Source organism: Melanostigma gelatinosum (assembly GCF_949748355.1).
Source record: "Melanostigma gelatinosum genome assembly, chromosome: 2".
Lineage (NCBI taxonomy): Eukaryota > Metazoa > Chordata > Actinopteri > Perciformes > Zoarcidae > Melanostigma > Melanostigma gelatinosum.
Genome location: NC_136635.1, coordinates 29,062,314 through 29,076,942, shown reverse-complemented (window position 1 = coordinate 29,076,942; position 14,629 = coordinate 29,062,314). Strand labels below are relative to the sequence as shown.

General features: G+C 43.5%; 1 protein-coding gene across 1 annotated transcript in view; it reads right to left on the bottom strand.

Moving 5' to 3' along the window:
• The window catches only part of LOC306794967 (protein kinase C-binding protein NELL1-like), a gene marked incomplete at both ends in the record, with an annotated part of 180,531 nt that overhangs the window by 21,870 nt on the left and 144,032 nt on the right, over positions 1–14,629 (bottom strand). Inside the window, 1 exon segment of the mRNA XM_079293263.1 lies at positions 9,512–9,634. Within this exon segment, the coding sequence (XP_079149389.1) occupies positions 9,512–9,634 (123 nt within the window).

Here is a 14,629-nt window from a genome sequence, read left to right as displayed (position 1 = left end):
ATTTTGAACAGAAGAACATCTGAATGTGTGGGAATTAAATTGCAACCTCATGTTTTTATGCATGAAGACGAATTTAGTTTTGTCTTGCATGCCTAATTCGGCATAATGGCAGCAAGCTAAAAACATCACACAAATCTCCAGTCATAATATGAAGTACTGTATATCTACAGTGATCAATCAACCCTAGTTTTACTATAAATACATGAGCATACAGAGCAAATAAACCAACAATTTTGGTAGTATTTCTGAAAAGAGCTGCATTACTAAATAATCAATAATGTTATGCGTCTGCTGGATGTTTAAATAAGTGTCTATTGTCTGGTAAAAAAAACAACAGGGATGCGATTATTATACATAACGTATTAATACGCTCATTATTCTCAAGATGTATCAATTGGTCGACACGTTCGAAAATAGTGGAAAATGAGAAACAAGGAGAACACCAATCATTATCCAAACTGTCAGTAACATCATTTAGAAGTCCAGCGTTGAACTGCTGTTGATGTAGTACTTGCATATCTGTTCGGAATGAGCCATATCTCATTGTGCGAGTGACTTACTGCTGGCACACAATGAGATGTGGCTCATTTGCTTCCGCGATACTGAGCATGGATAGCGAGCAAAAAACCCCAAATAAAAACACATGACTCTGAATACTAAACCTGTCACTGTCGCCCTGACAGACAGCTCATGGAAGTGACGGAGGACGGATGAGAGGTGGGGAATGGACGGATGAAGCGAGGAAAGGGTGGTGAGATGATGGCAGTGACGGCTGCGAAATCTGCAGTGAAAGAAGCTGCGGATGCAAAGTGAGTTTGGATATGCACGCGTGTCTCATGCAGGCGGAAGCCCCATCAGGCGGAGCAGCAGCTGGTATTACAGGCAGTTGGGTGAGGACAGAAACCGTCATGTCATCCTCTCAGGAGATGGCTCCGGTTTCATTTGTTTCACTTTGCCAACACACAATCATCTCAACACACTAACCTGTGTTTCTGCCTCTCCGACCGCTGCTTTAACCTCTTCAGCCAAGCGGCACGAATACATTTGCGTTCATGAGCCATGTTGGAAGAAGTATTCAGATCTGTTGCTTGAGTAAAAGAGTTCCCGTATGTAAAAGTCATTAAGTATGATTGGAATAATGTACTTAAACTATTGGATGAATATCAGTGATGCAGCGACATAAGCAGCATTTCAATGTTGTAGCTGGCTGCAGCACTACTGACTCCAGTAATTGTATATGATGTTGGGTTTGATTAACTTTAGAACAAAATATTGTATTTCAAAAGCTCATTGTAGGTTTTTAAAATGTTACTGTGAAAGGCTACTAATACATGGCAAATAAATGTGCTGAAGTCAAAGGATGAAAGCAGCATAAGACTTAGATACTCAAGAAAAGCACGTTGTGGTTCTCTTTGTAGACTCTTTATATTTTGTCGTTGGGATTCTCTCCGTCTGTGAGGCCGAGTTCCCACTACACAACTTCAGCCCTGATTTTCCACTCGCCAAGTCAATCATGCAGTGTGAAAGCAATGACTTCAAGACTCCAGATTACGAGACATGACTGTGTGTCTGTTGTTATCCCTGAAATCCACACTGTATTGTTAAATATATATATATATATATATATATATAAGAATAATTTGGATTTTCTTGGTTCACTTTCTGGTCCTTCTTATTTCCAGCGGCTTTCTTGTCGGCAAATCGATATCACTATATTTTTTCCAGTGATTACATTACAGCTACTGGCAGGGAGGAAATAGTGTCAGTGTGAGACGCATTGAATTTCAGCAGGTTTATCCTGAATGCAAACCGTGGTCAGTATACATCAGGGAGAGGTATTTTGCCTTCTTGGCATCAGCTCTTTTGAACTGGTGGCAGCGGAACCTCGTCCCTTTACTGCAGAAGGTTTCAAAGTCTGACAGTGTTCAGTGTTCACAGTCGGACAAATCTGAGGCAAGAGAAGAAGAACACTGTTGCCTTGGAGTCAACTGTGAGCTCCAACTCAAGCCCTGTTTTCTTAAGAAAATATGTGTTTGGTTGATATTTTGGCCAATCAACCATTAAAAGTAGCTTTTACCAGCTCCTGTTTGCAATGTACCCATGCATGAATGTGAACGTGTTTATTTAAAGGCAAGTTCTGGAGTATAAGTAGCGTTAGTAGATCACTTTTTACACTAATTGCAGCTCAGGCGTCACATCTTGAGACTTAATGTTTCTGTGTTTAGTCCGCCAAGTCTAGTTTCAAAGACGTGCAAGTCAAGTTCTCATTTTTTTAAATCTAAATAATGTTGCTACGTAGTAAAACCTAGTGATGGATAAAGTTAAATCCCCAGCAATGGCTGTGAGCAAACATTATCGGGCCGCACCAGCTTAAGTTTCAAGGTGTTTTTCTAGTCAAGTATTTCCTCTACTTTTCTATCCGTTTGTGTGTGTGTGTGTGTGTGTGTGTGTGTGTGTGTGTGTGTGTGTGTGTGTGTGCCGCCTGCAGCCTGCCATAAATCAGGCAGGGCCCACAGATCTGAACTAAAGTGTTTTGGAGCCTGGAGCCTCTGGGCTTTGTGCTTTTCAGTCCCAGTCGAAACCCCGTCTCTGTTTGAAACCAGGTTTTTTGGGGGTTTTTTTTACACCACAGCTATGTACCAGGTGAATTTCCTGATGCTATTAGTGCAGGCTGCAAATTAAATTCCCTGTAATTCAGAGGACGACGAGGGTAACACATTTAGTTCCGAGCAAAATGTGTTTTCTCTGAGTTTCCAGTTGATTGGACAAAGGAGAAGGCATCGAGAGACACGAAGCTAACATGAGACGGTGAGCACAACGTCATCAACAGATGAACTAATACATTATTTATCACACACACATCCAGTGGTGTACACTTGTTCCTATTCAGGCAAATATAAATATATCAGATGCAAGTTGTTAATTCACTTTCACAGTATATGAACACAGAAGTCAAAGTTTTGAAGCTATTTAATTACCTGAAAACGGGGAGAAGTGTTCCTGCATTAAAAACTAAAGTGATGACAGCAGGTCTAATCAGAACACATTTCTTTTTTGGGGTGTTTTATGTTCTTATTGGAATAAACAAACTCGATTTTTTATTTCAGTGTTGACTCATGAATGTTTTCCTTTATGCGCTTGTCAAATCACATTGCATTTGTTAGGATGTGCTGTCTTTCAATTTTTAAGCAGGCAGCAGCCAGAAATTTGCTGATAAAAAACAAACAAACAAACTATTGTTACGTTACCTGCAAAGCTGTGTGAGGACGTGGTATTTTTAACATTCTGAAAATAGGAAACAAAGACTGAGAGCATGAAGACAGTACCGCTATGAATTGTTACTGATGTGGTCTGCTCATTGTGCTCATTATGATGTCACTGTACATGGAGATAATCCCCCAAATAAAGCCGACACAAAATATCTACTGCCGTTGTGTCTTGTAGTCTGAATACGATTGTGTATTCTTTACTGCAGATCCAAATGAAAACTGACGTCAGTGATGTTTATAGGAGATACTAGTGTGCAGACAGAATACTCGCTGATGGAAAACATAAGTGGTTCGTGTAGAGTTAAGTTGTCTTGAGTAACTGATGCAAATCCGGTCTGGGTTTTCTAAAGCCAGGACATTGCATTCAACAAGCCCTCCGCTAAGTCTGTTAAAAAGCCCATTTCAGAAGATGCGTTCCGTCGCGACAATCACAGAAAGCTTACAGTGGAAGTGCTTTTATGGGCAGTTTGTCTGATGGTCACTAAATGCGGGCTTACAGCCAAGTTGAAGTTCTCATTTCTTCACAGGCGCAGGTCACAATTTCGCATTTCCTTTTTTACCTTGACAACGACAAACTGTTATTTCATGAGAAACAGTTCAATGTTGAAAGAAAGGTATATATATATATATATATATATATCACAATATCATCAAAATATACTCTTGATATCATATATCATGAAAAACTTTCTGTCACGATATCAGTTCAACAAAGGATCCAAATGCAGAACCGAGTGGAGGAGCAGCAGGTTCAGTACATGATGTAATGAAAAAGGAAACTTACAAGTGGAAGTGTAACAACAGGCAGGTGGTAGGAGATTATCCAAAACACTACGAATGCTGAACACCGGGGGGTAACTTCCAAAATAAAACAGGAAGCCAAACTATTCCCCGAACACCAGGACCATGACATTTGTAGTGCCTGTGCAGATACCTTGGCGTATATCTGAAGCATTGTGTGGGCTGCCTATAGATCAGACAACAAGTGATTCAAGAAACCATTCAGATCAGAGTATCTCCGCCCTCTGCCTGAGAACTCTACCTTTGAAAAGCCGCACCATGTTCTCTGCAGACCGAGCCTCTGTATTTGACGCGCTGGGAGAGGGAATGTGCTGGCAGTGTACATTAGAGAGTCTAGTCTGTGTTATTGTGGTGTTTGCCCTCCTCTCTGTATCACACGGCATCACTGACAAGCATCTCCAAGTTAAACAAAGAGTACTTTTTTTCACCGATTTAATACTGCGCTGATGCGAGACTGTTTGAAGACAAAAAACACCACGGATCAGATAGATTGAGGACAGCATGCTAGATTCCCGCCTCTTGTATTAAATTACATTCCAAGAGAGGATATTCTCTTTGCTGCACACATCTAACAGCGGGGAACGGAAGACAAATAATTGCCTCAAATGATAATTGCTGTAGCTTCAAAAACAAGTAGTGTCCCCCCCCCCCACACACACACATTTGCAATTAATCATGGCTTTCAGATACTGTGGTATTCACCCAATTAAATGTTGTAAAACACGGTGCCCTCTGGCACAGAACTGCACAGCAGAGAAGCCGCTGCATGTGTTGTTCCTATCAAAAAAGGGAATGAAGGGGAGCAATAATTATGGAAAGAGAAAATTAAATGCTTCAGACTTGTAGGGGAAATGGAGGCTAAATCCAACACACCCACTTCTGTTTTCACCTCCCTGCAGCAACCCCCCCCCCCCCCCCTCCATCTCTCAGAATGCATTAGCCTGGGTTTTACTGCTCGCTGTTAGCTGGTTGCAACACGGCTCCTCTGTGTTTAGATCCAATAGCGAGATGAGGAAAGCACGAGTCGATGCTTTTGTCCTCTGTCCCGCTGTTTAGACTCGCTACTCAAATCCTCTCGATTTAAAAGCCCTCTGTCTGTACAAACCAGTCCTCGGGAATGAAACGGACCATTAAGAAGATCAGCTCACTCATTCTGCTGCCGACAAAGGCTCTGCAGTGGGCTGCTGATCATTAGGCTGGCAGCGGCAACAATGCTGATCTGTAATCTTACACCTTGCTCCGATTGAACTATTGTGGCTTACGACATATGATATAATGGGAGACTTTTTTTTTTCTGCACAGGAGAATTGCAATAAAAATAAAGGACGAGAGAGAGGAAGGGGAGGAAGAACGAGTAAGTAAAGAGGGAGTCTAACCCCTCATTTTCTCTCACTTCCAGACAATCAATAGCAGTGAAATGGGGACTTGAGATCGAGGCCTCTCTTCATGTGGCCCCTGCAATCATCCCAGTCACATCAGGCAGGCAGGGGGCCAGCGGCGGGCCGACTGGGAGCTGTGTACTTGGGCGGACATGGAGCTATGTATGTGATTACCAAGTGAGCTAACAAGCTGAGTTTCACCAGCGTATTTGTGTGTGAAATGTTTGACTGAGAAATCTCCAAAGCATATTCAATGAAACCTCACTTAGTTAGATCTGACGGAGGACACATATCTATTCCCTTTTCAGGTCCAATAACAACAAAGAGGTTTGAAGTCCTCGGAGTCACAACAAATATAAAAGCTCTTTCTTTGTTAATCCATTCAAGTGTGGCAGTGGAATAACAGAGAAAAGATTGTTTGCTTTCACAGGAAATAAGCTATTGTCACTCAAGGGCGCTCACCACCTGTTTAGCTTTTAACACGTCAAGTTTATCTCACCCTTTATTTTAGGCTCAGGAACACGATTTTGCCTCGTCGAGTGTGGAGTCATTGCTCGCGGCCGGCCAAACACACTGTTTCGTCTTATTAACATTCGCAGGGACAGGCTGCGGAGCTGCAGTCGCACTCAGACTCATTCCCTTATTCCTGAGAGGGCCGCGGTGATGTATGAGGGGAATGAGATGGGAGGCACAGGTCGATTGGCCAACACCGTCGCCGCCACACGGTAATGAGATCTCAGGGGGGACGGGGAAAATAGAGGCCGATTCCCATAATACTAATTGGCCTGAATGGGATCGGTAAGATGGAGGAAGTTTTAAAGACATTATTAAAAACGATAGAATTTCCTCACCTGCCTCTGACAAATATCATCAGTGAGGCGGATTGACACTGTGACGTGTGGTTTCCTATTTACCTGGCCCAACATCAGTGGCCGGCCTCGTAAGGCTCTCGGGGCCGAACGGGAGTGAATCCCTGCAGTCAGGTTTCCGACATCTTGAGGAGAGTCTTCCCAGAAGCGCAGGAGCTGTTACAGCAGCAGATTCATGTCCATGGCTCTGGGATGACATCACGTATGGGTGTCATGTTCAGGCGCCCACATTCTTTGCTCTGCTGTCCGTCTACCATACAGTGCATGTCGTATTCCTTCATGGGCGTAAGCCTTTCCATCACATCTAGTAACTTCCGTGTGGTTATATTCGTGCAATTCACATTCCAAACATTGTTTGAGACATCTGCCTCTCTTGCTGCTCTGCTCCATCACATTTGCATATTGGCTGTGACTTCCAGGGAAAACAAATGTGGAGGTAGCGCTACCTATATTGTCTGCAAGTGTGTGTGTTGTGTGTGTGTGTGTGTGTGTGTGTGTCTAGCGTGAGCCAATCCAGAGGTAGAAATTGTGTGGAAGGCACTTTGCAAATTGCATTCATCTTTTTCTCGACCTGCCGCCCACCTGCCTGTGTTACAGAGGCGTAGAAGGGGGCAGTTGGACACACCTGCTTCTTTTTTATACTCCTGTCGTTTTGTGCTTCTTTTCTCTATCGGCACTTACCATCTGTCTTGCTTTCTTCCTCTTGCTTTTCCTCTTTTTAATCCCCCCCCCCATGCACTAATTTTCCATGTATCGCTCTCTATCTTTATGCACACCCACTTTTCCTTCGCTGATAATTGGCATGACTGACATGCTTTCCCGTGTCCTGTCCTTCTAATTACATCATTATTAGTCGTCACAGCGATGCGCAGCAGTGCGGACACAGAACAGGACTTAATGAGTGAGAAATCACGGTGAATCATGGCAGGGTCAAAAGTAACCGTGTTTGCATTTTGTACCTGTGTTTAACGAGTTGTGGGATGATCAAAATATCTAAAAGGCGCTACGCTCAGCGATCAGAGGACCAGAGTTTGGTTTTGAACGAACTTTTTGGAATTTGAGGGCTGCAGTTGTTTCGTGTTGGTGGAACCAGCACTGAGATTGATTCATCTGGTACGTTGGCTCCTTCACAGCAACTGATATCCCACGATTCAACATATTTTGCCGGACGTTTTTTAGAAATCATGTTTGGAATATCAAAGCCTATAATTAAGCTGAATGTTACTCCCATCTCTTGGACAGCGGCCAAGCATAAGCACACAGGCATGGAAATGACATGAAAGGGCTTCTTGCAAGCTGGTGGGATCTCTTCAATTGCAAACGAAGCAGGGGGGCTGCAAATCAAAGCGTTACGTTATTAGTGCAGACTGAACTGTGGCATTGATTGTTTGGGGAGATTCTTAGTGGTGTTAATTAATTATTCAAATACATTCAAATTAAAATAAAAGGTCAACTCATTTTAATTAGTTTGGCTTATAGCTATAGTGTATCGTGCTTTGGGAGTTATTTGATCAGTGGGAAAAAGGATGCTGCCACTACATCTCGCATGCTTCATGAGGAAAGGAACTGTTAAAAATAGTCAACACAAGCATTGTAACCAATATGGAACTAGAGATATAACCAACAATCAGAACACAACTTTAATTATCCCTGTTATCCTTTCTATGGTGCCATTTTGGACAGGTGCTTCCTAAAATAGAGATTGTACCTCAGACTTCCTGGTTTCTTAGACGGAGCTTTAGAAAACATACAGTGCGTTTTCTGTCCCTTCATCCCACTGGCGCCAGCATAAACCAGGCTGTTAATTCTCAGGTGGACAGGGGACTCCAAGATGATTCTCCAGCTGCGATAATGGACCCCAGGGATAATTGGAGTACTCACCAGGGAGCTGGAGCTCTGACGCTCTTCTGGCTTCTAGAAGCTCTAACGAGTCTCCTCAGACTCCAAAAGGGCCCTAGATGAGCCGCTATCGACCGGCCTGCTTCATCTGCCCTGAACCTGCAGAGACTGTCCCACTGCGGCAGCCTTCAGAGCAAATATACAGTTCATGCAGTCCATGGCCGAGTGGACACAGGGTCTAAAGCGGGAGGTTGTGTGTGTACGTGCAAGTGTACACATCTAAGAATGTCAAACGGTATGTAAACAGCTACACAGCCCTCCGCAGACGTTCACTGGCATTCACACTAACATGGGGTCACACAACTACAACAGAGAACAAATGCCAACGCAAGCGCCCAAAAGTACTTTTTGTGTAACTGGTAAACAAACATAAATATCATTTAATGTTTCTTTTATTTTCCTTTCACATCTTATTGTTCAGTTTGATAAAGGAGTTGTTAATCACAGTGCAGCTTCCCCTGAATGGGAAATCATTAAATGGCAATAAGTCTCTCTTGTTGTAAATCTGTCATCAGATAACATGCGCTCACAGGTTTTTTTTAAGGATGACATTTTCGAATTGGCCAGCCAGTTAAATTGGCTAGTTTGTGCCAACAGCCAATGTTCATTGGCAAAGCATCCGCATTGATTGTGAAATTGTGAAACCAAGTGATATTTTAATGCTGCACAGAATCTTTCAAAGCTCACGTTACATGGCAGAGCAGGCCTGTTTTCAGACACATTTTTCCAAAGCGGAAACCTTGAAATTGGTCAGTATAGGTTGTTTGTCCACAGGGAGTTCGGTTTAGGCAACAAAACCACGCAGATAGTTTGGGGAAATGAGCGTCGTTGACATGAACTTGACTGACTAACAACTCAAGTGACTACCGCGTGACTAACGACGAGCGAGTGTCAAAAGAGTCACGTTTCAAACAACTGATAACAATTGCCTATTGGCACTAACTAGCCCATTTTCAGTGGCTGGACAATTCAAAAATGGCTTCTTTAATAAACCCTGTGATGCTGCGGGGCCAATCAGGTGAGTCACCTGGGCGGGGTGACCGGTCAACGGGGAGCAGGGTATGCGGTGAGGGGGAGGAGGCACACATGTGGAAAAAACAGGTGGAAACTGTTGTGGGATCAATTCTCATCATCTCTGTGGCAGCTGCTGCCTGGTTAGGTGATGTGAAGGAGGCGTGAACCAGACCGACCGTGATGTTACGCAGCAGAGGATCAGCCACCCTCAAAGGGTGTGGAGGACGGTTGGGGTCTGCATGAGTGTGTCTGGAGGGCTGTTCCAGGGCCAGGAACTTACCCCTGCAGATGGTGCCGTTGCCCACGTAGCCCGGCTTGCAGGTGCACAGGTGTCCTCTGATGGTGTTGGTGCAGATGGCGTTCTCGTCACACAAATTTTGGCCGGCGGCGCACTCGTCATGCTCTGAGGGAGAGATGAAGAGAGAGACTCCACAGTCAGAACAGTGTGTGTGTGTGTGTGTGTGTGTGTGTGTGTGTGTGTGTGTGTGTGTGTGTGTGTGTGTGTGTGTGTGTATGCGTGTAAAGATGGAGATGTCATTGAAAAAGCTCATTTCATTTTGAGCTGAGCAGCCATGGAAATTCAACTGATGAGAGGGCAACAAGCTAGTTGGCTGACAATATGAGGTCACAGCTGTGCTTTTCCTCCGTCAACAGCCAGCTTTCTGAACGTCCATGTGTCCAAACACCGGGGCAGCTCGGCACGTTCAGAGTGGATTTGAAAAATACTCTGTGACATGAAAGTAACTTCAAACAATGGCCAAAGGCACAGCTGCTTCTTCTAGCCTGGATTTACTTTAAAATCATCGGGGGGTAAAGGTGTTCGCGGCTGCATTTGATACATGCCAGGTGTGCTGACTGATTGCTCAGTATCAGCAGTAATTAGCCTAATGATGTTGGCTCAGATACTGGTGACAAGTGAGACAGAAAAAACATCAAGGAATACATCAAGGCCTATCATTTACGAAATCATATAAACAAGTTAAACAGGGATTTCTACACCTGGAAATTGAAAATGGCTGCTTTGACTTTCTCAATTTGTCAGTAAAAGGCGAGTTACTCCAAGTTGCTGTTGAAAACCAAAAGGCCGCGGCAGCTACGGATGTGAGCGTCGCAAGAACCGTTGAGATTGTTGATTGTGTTGACAACACGAGGCAAAAATGAAAAAAAAGCTCAGTTATCTTCCCCTGTCTTCCTAGCTGTGAGTAACATGAACAGTGGCCTCCTGAGTGAAAGTCCTGTGTCTGTCTGAACAAAAATGTCCAAATTCAACGTGATTTGCAGAAACTTATGCCTTTTTTTCCGGTCGACTGGGTTGCTTGTGTCAAATATAAACTCATTTATTTTACTTATTCAGCACCACAGAGGGAAAAGGCACAAAATAAGAGTCCATGAGCTTTTTTTTGTTTTACTTTCAGGGAAAGCTGATTAATGCTTCCGATCCAGATATAATAACTCATCAAAACAATGTCACATTACACATTTCAAAGCAGTTAGCAATGCACATTTAGCCTGTTTAAAAGGACATTCATAGCTGCAGTGATGCAAACTGAACCAATCACGCTGCAGATAACAGCATCAAATAAGCTCAGCTATCTGCAGCTGATGACGGAGAGTAGGCGACTGCCATTTTGGCATTTCTCTCCTTATCCTTGAATTGAAAGTAACAGGGTCCTTCATGGGCTGCTTAGATTCCAGGACCATAAAACTGAGACTATTGCATTAGAAATAGAAAACAGTGCAATATCAGCAGTATGAAAATATGTGGCATGAATGTGTTTCATTCATAAACTGCTGACTCACTACTAACTTGGTGATACACAGTGCTGTATTGTACATGTTTCGGGTCATTGTTTTATATTCTACTGGGTACCATGAACTGCTCTTTTCATATTTTTGCTGTCGGCTCGAGGCAAGACGGAATGAGAGGTGTGTTTAGTTCTGCAGGCGGTGACTTTAGCTTTGCTTTCCAGCTCTTTGCTAAATAACCTTACATTTAATCAGACATTGGTGTTCTGCAGGCGTTTCCTATACAGTCAATGTATATTTCATGAGTGTGAAGGGTAATTGAGGTAATATCTAAGCTGCATGCAAATGACTCAATACATATAACCAGTTACCAACTGTAGCTTTAAGTCCACTGTTCAGCACTGCGTCAGCCTGCGGCAGCATGCTAATGACCCCACAATCAACATGTCATACAGAACAGTCTCCTACATGTTCCACTAACGAGCCCCACACTGAACGATCCCAACACTTCAGCTCTGGATTTGACCTGAGGCCAACACAACCGTGCATAAGTGGCAATGCAGCAATTAAAGATAAAAGGAAATCAGATGAAAAGGAACACAATTATAACAACATGAAATGTTAATTATGGATCTCTCTCTCGGTTGCTTTTAAATATGAGATTAACTGATTTGTGGCAACGTGTTTATTGATTCAACACTTACTGCTGCAGCGTATCAAACTCATTGAGCTGCAGTTAATGCATCTTCAATTAGACTCTAACATGATTTGAGATGATTATAAACAATACATTAAAGAGCAGCCTTTGATGGTGCTGCGGTGGGGATTTACAACAGATCTGCACTGCAGCAGTATCGTTTTATCAAACCATGAACTGTGTCTTTAAGTGCCAGTCAGGAACTGGCCCGAGGCGGCCTCCGCTTGCGATGTACACACTCGCTCAAACACACTCCTCATTAATATGCAAATGATTTTGGTGGGAGTCATGACTAATACATTCCCCGTAATTAATGAGTGGTGCTCATGGAGCCCCGGAGCCGCGAGGAGAAATTATTTATTTTTTATCTATTTCTCTTCCCAAGGATTTCCTCCCCAGGCCGATCTGTAAAGTGGAGGTGAATGTCAACCGCGCTGGTGGGATGTGTGAGAGTTTATGTGAAAGGATATAAAATGTGGGCTGCATTAATGGTAGAGTAATGGAAGAGTTACATTATCAAATATTCAGTGTGTTAATGTCCTGTGAGCTGATGGAGGGGAGAGCAACACAATCAAAACATTGACGACCATTGCTGCTTATTAATGCTGTTTGATGTCCGCTGGCCAATTTTAAATGATAGAGTTGGAAGTATAAACGGACAGATGCGGTGGCTGAATTGACGGATGATCAGCGAAAGTGAAAATCTGCCAAGCTGTACAAGCAATAAATCCCTCCTCGACCATACGTAGGAGACAAGCAGCACTCTGACCGTTTGGTATTTTCCTGCCCTTGACGAGAAACAACAAACAGATGGCATAGATACACATTCGCATAATCGAACGTGTATCTATGATGCGTAGCGACTGATCATCAGGACCACGGACAGCGGCCGTCACACTCAGAGTGGCCTCTGCACTGTCAACACACCGGAGAACGCAGGGCAACAGGAGGATCGGAGGAGTGACTGGCTTCATTTCTCATTTCATGGACTTAATGACAAAAACAATATGTTCCTCACCAGTGAGGACAGCACAGAAATAGAGCAGTGACTCCACTTTAGTGCTGAACTGTACACTTACATTACACACGGCGCTTCAGATTGAACACAAAATGCCTCATTTACAGAGAGCAAAAATGAACTCACAAGTTTGAATTGGAGAGTTACTTTTGTCGTCCAGTGTATCTTCGTTGCATTTCGTTTCTGTAGGAGCGTCATAAAGCCTCGGGGCGAATGCAAATCTTCCGCTCAAGCTGAAACATTTCCAATGCACCGGCAACTATTGGCCTCCATCTGCACTGCCTGGAGGTTCAGCAATGAACTGTGCCCACTTGTCTCTTCACATCGACTGTGAATAACTTATGACGCCTGTAAAATGCACTTCATGTTCAGTCTCAATTTAACACCAAAATAAAATAAGTATGCTCGTTCAAGTACGGTACTTAACTACAATTTTAAGCTACACACTAAAACTGGATATGGGTCTTCAGCTTGGCCCAATAGGAGAACCTTTTTCTACCTACAACCTACACAGAACTCTTCTATAGTGTAGTGGGTCCACCCAGAACCCTCTCTGGAGGTTTTATCCGTTACGTTTCCACCTTCTAAGGGTGCTAACAAGAACCCACCCCAAGAACCCTTTACGATTCTCAAGGATTTCCTCTATAACTACCCAGGGTTCCTCACGAGGCTCCTGGAGGGCCGGAGCTGATGTGGTGCAGCGCAACCCACAAACGTTTTCGACTTGATGTGCTTCATTAAAACAGAAATAGCCATCACAATATAAAACGAACTGTTGTGTGAGGATACGTTGAATTCTGACATTTGGTAGAGTGTGTGTGTGTCAGCGTTGTGTTCAGTGTGCAAACCAATCACATCGAGACAGACAAGCTGTTTTAAACACGGCACCTTAACAATGGGGATGGTTTTGAAGAGGCAGATTTGATTCTGAGGAGAGACATGTGAGCTCAGCATCTTTTGTAAAGAGAGCTTGTGTGCACCGACCATGATGTTGTGAGTCATCTGTCCTGGACCTTTAAAAGCTCTCTCTCCACACTAACCATTCCAAAGAGTAAATACTGCAGCAGCATTGCCTCCACACAACACATTCTGTTTTTAGAGCCTTTTTGTTTGCTTCCTATTCATTCTTGTCTTTTGGCTTCCTGTCAGGTTCTCCCATTACACATATTTCACTCAAACCGGATTGTCCATGTCAATTCACAGCGTGTGTCTTTTTTATGTCACAGAGAAACTAAACTGCAGTCGGTGTTCGTGTCGTGGAAGTGACGGCTGCCGACATTTCTTTCCTCATATTTCATCTGTCTTCTGTTCTTTTTTTCAGCGCTCACAACCATTTGTTTTTTTAATGTCTCTAAAACTTCATAAAAGTGACGAACTCTGCGTGTATTATGGGATCTATGAGTAAAACCAACACCTCATGATTCACTTTCACTTTGCATAAAAAAATCCTTAAACACGTCCTCGTCTCACTTCGGTAATGTGAAGTTGAATGACCAGTGACAAGCCCATAAAAAAAGAACAGAGCACGGCAGGATTCTTTCCGTCGATATTTTCTTTTTTTGTGCCAATGCAAAGTTGTCATTTTCCCTGTTAGCCTCGGCCTTGCTGCTCACCTTGACGTGATGTGTGAACTCAGCAGAGATCTGTCCCGTGTCACGGGGGGGGGGGATATCGATTGCCAGTCAAAGCATTTAGCCTGGAGGACATGGATGGATTTCAATAAAATTAGTTGGAGAACATTTCTGAATGTCCTCCAGTCATCCACCTGGAGTTCAAGAGGTGGAATTGAGAGTTGAGAGTTTTATTGTGACCCACCTGTCAATTTATTCCACCCTACACAGCTGCTTCTCAATACTACAGCATGCAAGCCATGACAACGAGGGGCTTAAAGGGCTCCTTGTATAGGGCAGTGAAGACTTAGGGACTAATGTGGTCTG